Source organism: Schistocerca piceifrons, chromosome 3 (assembly GCF_021461385.2).
Source record: "Schistocerca piceifrons isolate TAMUIC-IGC-003096 chromosome 3, iqSchPice1.1, whole genome shotgun sequence".
NCBI classification, from domain to species: Eukaryota; Metazoa; Arthropoda; class Insecta; order Orthoptera; family Acrididae; genus Schistocerca; species Schistocerca piceifrons.
This window is the reverse complement of record NC_060140.1, coordinates 257,970,775-257,981,341: the sequence shown is the minus strand read 5'-3', so window position 1 is coordinate 257,981,341 and position 10,567 is coordinate 257,970,775. Positions and strand designations below refer to the sequence as shown.

At 39.0% G+C, this 10,567-nt stretch overlaps 1 protein-coding gene across 1 annotated transcript in view; it reads left to right on the top strand.

Annotated features, from left to right (window-relative positions):
- The first annotated feature begins 374 nt into the window (after positions 1-374).
- LOC124787782 (MOB kinase activator-like 4) overlaps positions 375-10,567 on the top strand; it is a 31,022-nt gene continuing 20,829 nt past the window's right edge. Inside the window, exons 1-3 of the mRNA XM_047254683.1 lie at positions 375-458; positions 834-997; positions 1,907-2,116. Coding sequence (XP_047110639.1) covers positions 399-458; positions 834-997; positions 1,907-2,116 — 434 coding nt within the window. The 5' untranslated portion in view covers positions 375-398. The remainder of the gene's footprint in view (positions 459-833; positions 998-1,906; positions 2,117-10,567) is intronic.

Below are 10,567 nucleotides of genomic sequence, written 5' to 3'. Positions count from 1 at the left end.
GTTCCCGTTTTACTATTGTTATGTGTATCGTATTCCTCTGTTTGTTACATGTCGAATGAAATTTTTGGAAGAACACCTAAATCATTCTTTTATTTTCAATGTTGGCTCATTTTGCATATTTCTTGTACCATACGAAAAGTGCCACAGAATCGATGGCGAACACATCTCTTTCTCTTATGATAATCTATAGGTACTCATCAATCATATCATCTCTCCGAAAAAGGAAAATGTTCTTTACATTACAGTGAATCGCGCAGATTAGAAAGGCTTTGTTGCGGTAACTTGGCACACAACTGAGTCCGGTGTTTTCATTGCGTTACGTTTTTGTTCTGCTCTGCTTGCACTTCAAATGTTCGCCGCTAGGTGACAGAAGACCCGTAGTAGCGAGTTTGGCAACCATGAAGATGGCTGATGGATCCACTATTTTAAGGAGAAATAGGCCTGGGACAAAAGCGAAGGTGCGAAAAGTTTTGTGTGTCGTTTCATTGTTATTATTCACACATTGGTGAACGAAAGCGATCTTAAAGTGTATGGTTACTGTCAGTTTTTCTTCGTAATTCGTGTACCTGGGAATGAGCGACTACGTTCCTGTCAATATGAACTTTCCATGCGAAATGTTCATATTTAAGCAGTTACTGTGCTCATTTACAGTACTGTGAAGTCAAAGCTTGCAGTATATTGCAAATAAAATTATCCAAAGTGGCAAGTTAAAGTCAGACGCCAGGAAACTAAAGTACATTTCAATATATGCAGCTGCGTTGATCTGAACATTAGCATATGCCTTTTTATAAATTGTAACAGCTGACATACTATATCATATACTCTGTCTGTAGGATTTCAGTCGTTGGCCAGATGAACCATTCGAAGAAATGGATAGCACACTTGCTGTACAGCAATACATTCAGCAACAGATACGAAGAGACCCAGCAAATATTGATCTTATTCTCACCCGGCCAGAATCGCAGGATGAAGGCGTTTGGAAATACGAACACTTAAGGTATTATTTGTCACAACTTTTTCTTCTCATTGCGCATGTTCGTGTCGTAATAGTAGTGTTGTCAGTACAGTAATTAGTTGACAAACGAAAGAATCTTGCATTAAAAACTAAATACATCTTAGTTAGTTGGAAAGAGTAATTTGCATAGGTATGTTGCACCTAAGTTGTTCATGCTTCCAATTGTGTTATATGGGTGCTGTATCATTTTATGCATAGAGACTATATTAATGTTTATGTTTTTAATTACAGTACAACTAGCTGAATTGCTGAGAGTCCTGTTTGATTTCTTAGTGTGTCTTGTTTTATCTTTCAAAGTGAGTTAATAGTATGAATTAACTTGTTAACATTGTCAACATATGTGGCCGGTTCATGCATAATATGTCACAAACAATCATGAACTTTTGTATGTCAGTTTAGTTAAGTATGCAGTTTTGTCAGTTGGATTGAGATGTCACCTCCAGTAAATAAATGACATTCGTAACCGCACAATACAGGATCTAGCAGTACAAGTTGTTAGATTGTAGATGAAGATAAGGTAGATATAGTGCACTGCTCTTAGAATTATAAAACAAATTATTTGGATATTTTTTTTGCTACATGAAGTATCACATTTCTTATTGTTACAGTCAAAATACTTACATGCCTAAGTAACACAATTAACCTAAAAATATAGACATGTCGAGGAACTGGATAATGATATTATTATATGCCAGTAGTCAGTGCATGCTTCACACACATGTGCATCTTCACACTTTTCCATTACAACTATTAACTAAAGTAAATTTTGGAATGTTTTTGGTCTGATTGACTCCTCTCTCTCTCTCTCTCTCTCTCTCTCTCTCTCTCTCTCTCTCTCTCTCGTGTGTGTGTGTGTAAAAACTTACTCTTATGTAATGTGTAATGTTACAGGCAGTTCTGTATGGAGCTAAATGGTTTGGCAGTTCGTCTTCAGACTGAATGCCATCCAGAAACATGTACGCAGATGACAGCTACGGAACAGTGGATTTTTCTGTGTGCTGCACACAAAACTCCAAAGGAATGCCCAGCCATTGATTACACGAGGCATACGCTAGATGGAGCAGCTTGTTTGCTAAACAGTAACAAATATTTTCCTAGCAGGTGCAGTATGTTGTCTGTTATTATTTGGTTTGTTTTATTTTTTTTCTTTCTAAGTGGTTCCAAAATTAACACATTTATGAAATATGTTAATTTGTACAGCAACTTCAGTATTATTGTTGCTGTCCTGCAGGGGGAGGGGGGGGGGGGGGGAAGGCTGTAAAATAAAAAATATTTTGGGTGAAACCAGATAAGAAGGCTGAAAAGGCTTTTATCTTGTAGTAGATAAAAACAAATTTTGGTGCAGAATAAGTTTTTGTAACTGTGTACCTGGCTTGCATCCCTTCAGTTGTTTTTAAGAAAATGTTAGAATGTATTACATTTCTGATTGTTCTGTGATGTGTAATCAAGACAGAATTTTTCCTTCTTCTTTTGTGGCGTATGGAGATCTGTTGTACTTAGGTAGAAATAACGTAGAAAATTTAGTAACAAAGGTAGTGGAACAGTGCATTTTGGTGAAGACAGTAAATGAGCCACTCATCACACTGTATCAGCTGTTCCACAAAACTGTGTGTATGGTAGGTAAGGTATTCACTTGTCAGAATGAAGATTCAGTTGCTAGTTGACTTGTCTAATGTATAGGACAGATGTTGATGCCAAATGAGATGTGAAAGTTTCAGGCATTCTTGCTTGATTATGGCCTTCCAGTTTTACTGGAGGGAAGTTCTGCTTCCTTGAAGTAAGCGTCTGACCTATTCATCAACAATTTCTGATATGCTTTGGCATTTCTCTTGCCACTGCAGAGTTTGATCAGTGCACTCAAATGTTAAACTGATTTTTCTACTTCGCAACTGTTACAGTGTTGATAATACTGCCATTACTATCCGCATACTTTTTCTTTACCGCTTCCAGAGGGGGGTGCGGGGAGCGGAGAGAGGAACCGGCAGCCAGCCTTGTGAATATCGAGGGGAGCGGTGCTGTGCGAAGGGGGTAAGCTCCTCCTCGCTAATGTAGTTTTGTTGAAAAGATAAATGGGGCACACATTATCTTTTTGTGGAGCACATGTAAAATTTAAAACAGACTAACGGAACAGATAAACGCTTATTTTTTTGTTTTTATTTTACTGAAGCTGCAAGCATCTTTTAAATTTATATACTCTCATCAAGGTGTAATCTGCCATAGACTAAACACAGTTCACACAAAAATATGAATATAGAAAGAGAGTCATGAGTTCTGAGTGCTGTTGTGGTTGCTACTGTGCTTATGTAACCAGTTTTTTGTTAACAGCATTGATATTATGCTCAGTCACTGGAATCAGACTAATACCCGTCAGGAGCTAGAAAGCAGAGAGGTAAAGAAAAATTATGTGGATAGTACACCTACAGCCATTCTGGCAACTGATACTTAGTTTTTAGGGTTTTTGTGATGTGTTTTAGGTACTGAAACCTGTATTTCTAAAGTATATGGGTCAGCTGACTAGTTTTACATGCATATTCACTTGCAGTATACTAGTTACGGGAGTGGAATGATTGTCAACAAAAAAAAATTTAATTACAAGTCTCCAAGTTCTAGAATTTTTGAATCATTCTCTTTTTTTCCACTGTAAGTCACATAATATGGATATTAAATGAAAAAAGTGTGTTGTGTTAGGTGAACATATTTCTTTGCTTCATTCAAATGGCAAATGCTGCAAGATGTTTTCGCAGCATTCTTGTTCCAAGCTTGGTCTAAGTTATGATTCATTGTGAGCTGACCAAATTTACCTGCTCATGCGATCTCAGCATGATTATAGGTGCATGGTGCATCAGTCTGCACAACTCTTATTTAAAAATATAGGATGTGGTGCACCCTGAAGGAATTCGGTTGGCCGCAGAGCCTTTAGAACCCACCCCATATCAAACCTTTGGGCTGAGGCTAGTGAGCCACCACTTCATGTCAGGTGACAACTCCTCATGATGTGACAGGCCTGTAAAACAAGACACTATCCATACCATAGACACCTACACACCATAGCATTGCTCAACCTCTGGTGGAAAGGCAATTTCATACTTGACACAGAGTGACATGGCCCTGTGGGACTCGTGCGAAGCATTGTCCTTAGAGGTTGGTGTGGCTGGTTTTAATGTTTCATACCAAGGCTGGAGCTGATCTCCATCTTGGCTCCTAAATAGGTCCAGAATTATTGCAGGCTTGATGAATTTTAAGAACAATTGCATTACGTATTTTATATTTTGATCATTATTTTTCAATATTTTAGATAGCATCATAGTTTTAGAGTTGTTTACACTGCTGGCTCAAAGTGAGGGGATTCCACTAGCTTTTCAGGCATATTCCCCAACTTTGTCATTAGGATTCACTCTCTCTGTGGCTACAATGTATTTTCTACAGAGTTCCAAGTGATTTTGAAGGCACTGGAATCAAACCTCTCCCTGCGGCTTGACCAATCTCCTCTCAGCCCTCTTGCCGTGAGGAGATCGTTTTAGCCAAGTTGCATATTGGACACTGTCATTTTAGCCATCGCCATTTATTAAGTGGCAGTCCCCCACCATCAACAGTTCACTGTTTCCTGCCCAAACGCCCTTTTTTTTAACCACTTACGTTCTAATGTATGTTTGCCATATGAACTATTGATCATTTCAGTGAATGATGCACAGGTTATTGACTGTGTCTTACTTTTTATCCATTATAACAACATGACAAAGGACATTTAATCTTAAGTTCAGGACATCTGTTGTCTCTACAGCGTATTTTGTTGACTTCTCTCAGAGAGAAAGTCCTTGTTCTCAACTCTTTTTCCCTTCATCAATTGGGCTTAATGTGCAGTCGCTTTTAACTCCTTTTTTGTATTAGTGTTGTAAGGTTATGACATGGGCATGTATGATCTCAGTTGTTTTGTGCCCTGAAATAAAACAAACGGAATTCATTGGAGCAGATGAGGCATCTTCAGGACAAAAACTTTCTCCATCTGCTTCAATATCCTGAGTACCATAACAATTGTCACAGCATGTGTACACAACAGAGAAATATGTTCAGTAAATGAGTGCCCCACTGTACGTCCTATAGTGGTGGGAAAGCAACGGGGAAATAAACAAGCCATCAAGGACACTTGCAGAGAGAACTGCATGACACAGTGTGCCATTCTCCTCCAAGCTGTCACTTCTCTGGAGAGTTGGAGTTCAATGCAGTTGTGGGAGGAGGACTGACTGGCATTGACAGACTAGAAGCTGCAGTTCATGAAGCCCACTATCTGGCTATGGCATTCCTCATGCCAGTCAATCAGGGGGGATGAGGTGACCCTGACCTGCCTCCAGATTGGTCGCTGTCCCCCTAACACCTGGAATTTTATGTGGTGTGAGGGCACCCCCAGTCTGTAATACCTGTGATGTGCAAATCAGTATATGCTGCATATTAACAGAGTGCATTTGTTATTGTATTGTGGGAGGACAGAATTGAATTTGGGTGGGAGTCTGCCTTCTCTTTTAGCTGATGACGAGACCAATGTGTTGTAGGTTTTAAAGTTTCATTAAGTGTCTGGGCCCCAGCTGGAACCTTTAGGTTGGAGATTTTAGTGTATTACAAAGTGGCTGGCTCATCCTTTTTAGTCCAGTGATCAGCCAGCCACAGCTGTCCGGTATGCTATTCTGGCAAGTAATTATCACTATCTGTCTTAATACTTTTGCTGTGAAGAGGTATGATAGTAGCATATTTCAGCTTCTCAGGGAATGTACCCTCTGCTGGTGCTGAGAGGTTGTCTGGCCGCAACCTTCAGTAACAGTCTGTTGGCATTAAATGTCAAAGTCATAGCCATTAAAATTGGTAATTGTAATCAAAATCATCTAACAGTAAAGGGTGCTGCTGTATTTTAACACAGAGGGAAATTACTCATTTATGAACTGCAATACATGTAACATGGACATGGAGAAAACAACTACCGTATTTACTCGAATCTAAGCCGCACCTGAAATTTGAGACTTGGAAATTCAAGGGGTGAGAAAAGTTTTAGGCCGCATCTCCAAATCGAAACAAAGTTGGTCCATTGTAATATGAGACACAATTTAAGTCGAATGAATGACGATACAGCTACAGTAGTTTCATTCGGGTCATAAGCTTAGCAGTTAAGCTTTACCAGGTAGCCATTGCTATGCGTCAGGCTCTCCGTTCGTATTTATACGGGTACCCTTCCTTTTTCACGTGCTTTGTCTGGTTTGAATTGATTGCTTATTTTTCTTTGATCTGTTAAGTGCCGTTCTCTTTGTTATAGGTGTTTACGTCACTCTAAGCTGAAAATGCATTACTGTACTGTGTCATGCATTTTTTGTCGCATTTTGATAATGAGTGTTTACGACCTGTCGCCGCTTGCGGCATGGCTTGCTTTTGTGCACGCTAATGCCGCTTACATTTAAAAAAGAGAGAGAGAGAGAGAGGAATCGTCTCATTAGCGAAGCAATGGCAAGAGACTGCTATTTGTTGTTACTTGGACTGCTGCTTTCTTTGATAATGATCAACAAGAACCAAATAATAGACTGCGTATGATAGATGATGTTCTGAACGAGAATTTAGCTAAAATTTTTGGCCTTTTGAAAATCTTTGCAGGTGCCTCTTTTGCACATTACATTGTGCACAGAAATTAGTCATCTTAGATTTAAAAATCTAGTCAATTGTCGTGCTTCATTTCTGACTGTATCACTATTAGGCATAAGAATAATACGAGTATAAATATGACATGATACGTATATTCTTCCGCGATTGCTGTTGTCTCACACTAGTTTCGTAGTTTATTAGGCAGACAGGATTTAAATGAGATAGCAGCAACCACGAAGGAATACATGGCAAAATGTTTATATTCGTATTATTCTTATGGTGAAGAGAATACTGCATGTGATTCACAATTCATAAAAGTTCCTATTAGCAGCCATCTCTTCTCACAGGTAGGAAAAAATTCAGAGCGTACAGTTGGCCATATTGACAAACATCCCAAACAGTCTTGCCAGTCAGATTTTCATAGTGCATTGAAATGCTGCTACATTCGAAGATGAACAATACGGAATTTGTATTTAGGATAGTATGAAAGTGCAGTGGTAGAAACTCGGGGCGGAGAAAAAAGCTCGCCTTGCACCTTTTTAAAATTTATTTACTGACTCAGAGGTTTTGGCGCCAGTATTTATCTTTGTGCCTGCAAAGCATGCCTGTGTGGCGCTACATATATTCAATGGCAGAAGTTAGTTGTAGCGGCACCTACCAACATTTTTCGGAACTTCCCGTTACTTTGCACTCGATTCTAAGCCCCAGGCGGTTTTTTGGATTACACAAAATGGAAAAAAAAGTGCGGCTTAGATTTGAGTAAATACGGTAAATCAAACTTAAGAAGCAGGAGAAGCTTAATAGTCCTTAAAGTCTGCTCCTGGTAGCTGAGTTGTCAGTGCTACAGAATGTCATACCTAACAGCCCGGGTTCGATTCCCGGCTGAGTCGGAGATTTTCTCCACTCAGGTACTGGGCGTTGTGTTGTCCTTACCATAGTCATTTCATCCCCATCGACACGCAAGTCGCTGAAGTGGCTCAACTCAAAAGACTTGCACTAGGCAAACGGTCTACCTGACGGGAGGCCCTAGCCACACGACATTTCCAATTCCCCCTAAACCTTCAGTAATATTGCACACTAATAATTTGCAATATTGTTGAAGTTCTCTGTAGACTACCCAATAATATTGTCTTTTGGATGGTAGATGATAAAGAAGCTGATGCTGTGATAATTCCTTTACTTTGTTGCAAGCTGAAAAAAACGGTGGATGAAAAATTGGTTCAAAGAGTGTCGAGTTGTTAAAAGCATTGAGGTTGAATGGAAAAATAGATTATAATATTTTTGTGTTGGTAGTCCAACATTTTTATATACTGCTGGAAATGGTTGTCCTCACACATGGGCATCCCCCACCTTCTGCCATTGGATTTCTTACAGAATTCTCATACACTGGTGGAAGTAATTTCCGTGAGTTCCCTAAACCTATCATTTAGCCAGATGTAGTGCTACATGGTTGATCAAACTGAGACAATACTAGGGCTTTTGCAGTTGCTCTGTAATTGTATGTTGGCCGGGTGTATACAACCCGGGACAGCCAGGAGATCCGGGAAGTTTTTCATCGGGGAGAAAACCAGGATAAACCCGGGAATTTTTCATTGTTTTAGTTTTCAGTTAAATGTTCGCAATTTTGACTGGTAAGAACCGATACTCTACCAAAGAATATTACCGTATCTCCTTACTGCAGAATAATATTTCAACAGTTAAACATAAACAAGAGGAAAAAAAACAAAAATAACTTAAATTGCAAAGCAAATGTTGCCATATATGACGACGACACACAGTGCTCATGCAAGCGTCTACCAACAGCAAAATGTGTCAAAGGCTTTAGGAAGACTATGCAATGCTTCATAACAACAAATTGCCTCCGATGAGTGTGAAGTCACAACTGTTTACATTAGATTCGTTTTAGCAGTTACGAGCGGGCACATGCACAGTTGAGTCGCACTTGAGTAGTAGATTCTCCTGCTTCTGCCTACAGAAATGTGGCTGTTAGCTGTGCAAGCAATCACAGCTAGATGATACGAGGAAAACGGGGTGCCAAATTCATATTCTTGTGGGAAAGAAACTTGTTTCACATAGTGCCTAGCGTCCAGCACACATTGGTCTATCGATTATTCATATGATTTTGAAATGCATCCTTGTGGGTTTTTGAACACATTTTAACTTGATTTCTGAATGAATCATAAGTTGACTTATGAATGCATGCATAGTGTATGTGATGTCTCTGTCAGGAGAATCCTCGTCCCATCTAGAAATAAACTTTCCACAGACAAAAGGGGACGGGTTTATACGAGCTGAGCGGAGTAAAGCCGATTGGATGAACGCCAATCGCTGTGTGATTATGTGGTTGATTGGGTTTGCAAATGTTCAGCATTGTTATAATTACTAGCGAAATTCCGTGGATTCAGACTACCAGAATGGAAGTAAACTACTAACAGGAATAACAGGTGAGAAAGATTACATATTATCTTCTCGGAGTATCCAAGAAAACGAAATTTTGACAGAAAATTTTTGGCCAGATCGCTACACTAGCAAGGACCAGTTGTGAAGTCCCTGGCTAGCAGCCACTGAAGTTCTATTCTGGAAGTAATGCGGAAAACGTGTTGTACGAACATGTAACAACGGCCAACTGGAGAATAATCGCGGGTTAACTAAACCTGTGACTCTGGCAGAGTTTGTGAAGTTAATCGGCAAACAGATTTTGACAATGACAGGAATAGTTACAGAATTCTTGATGACAAGATTGTTTGTTAGAATGAGGAAGAAGAAGAAACGGGGACATCACACATATTATGGAAGAATAATATGATTTCAAATTTCGTAATACTACTTTTTGATCTTTTGCTTGAGAAACTGGTGTGTATGAATGAAATGTGAAACTATTTCCCAAGACAAAGCTTTTTGCTTGTAGTAGGCCTTATAGGCATTTGATATTGGTACTTCATGAATTATATTCTGTCGTCTTATTAAAATGACCATTTGTGCCAAAACATTCTCATTTATTTGGTTTGTGTTACAAAATTGCTTCAATATTAGCAAGACCTATTTTGTTTTACTAGCAGACAGTGACAAAATAGACGTAATCAGATCGAGAAACCACACCAGTCTTGGGTATTTTTTGTATTAACAGCTTTTTCAGTATTAGATAACAATATTTCGATACTTCATGTAGCATAACGTTTGACGAACTTTGATGAGGTAATAGATTCTTTCGCTGAAAGGAAAGCATGCAATGTAAAGGTGTAGCAAGATCAGAGAGAAAAAAATGCTAGAAGCTAAGGATTGAATGAATGTGTACTTTCTTGCTTGTCTCTTGTCTTTATTGGTTTTAAGTATCCTATATTTAATTTTATGCCACACAAAACAGCAAGTTATTAGCTAATAGACAATAAAGAGTGCAAATTTTCTGAAGAGTTCTTGTTCTGCCGATTACAAAGAATCCCATTTGCTATTAATTGCGAGATTTTTTTTTAATTAAAAAAAAAAGAGGGGCAGGCTGTTAAACGGGCCGACTGGCAACAGGAGAGGCACCACAGGACATTCCAATTTCCACTGTCCTGTGTAGATTTGATGGCATCCATTACAAAATATACACGTTTCAATTCCACAGAGCGAAATACAGTGATGTGCTATAGAAGAATGCTGTATGAAGAGGCGTGTCACTGCACTTTGACACACTTAAGACCAGATAACATGTCTTACATTTCCTCGAACACACATGTTTTATATTTCAGACTTTTCAGAAAGGTGTGCACTGCAAGTTGAACATATTTTTGAAAGTTCGATTTTTTTTTATTATTGATGCGGTTCGCAAATATCGTAGGTCCGGGGCTGATGCGCAGAGCAGTCTGAGTTTAGTGGGTAGTCTTCACGTGACGTATGTTTACATTTAGTGATTTTGCTGTTTGCCCTTCGTTTACTCTCACATCAAATGAA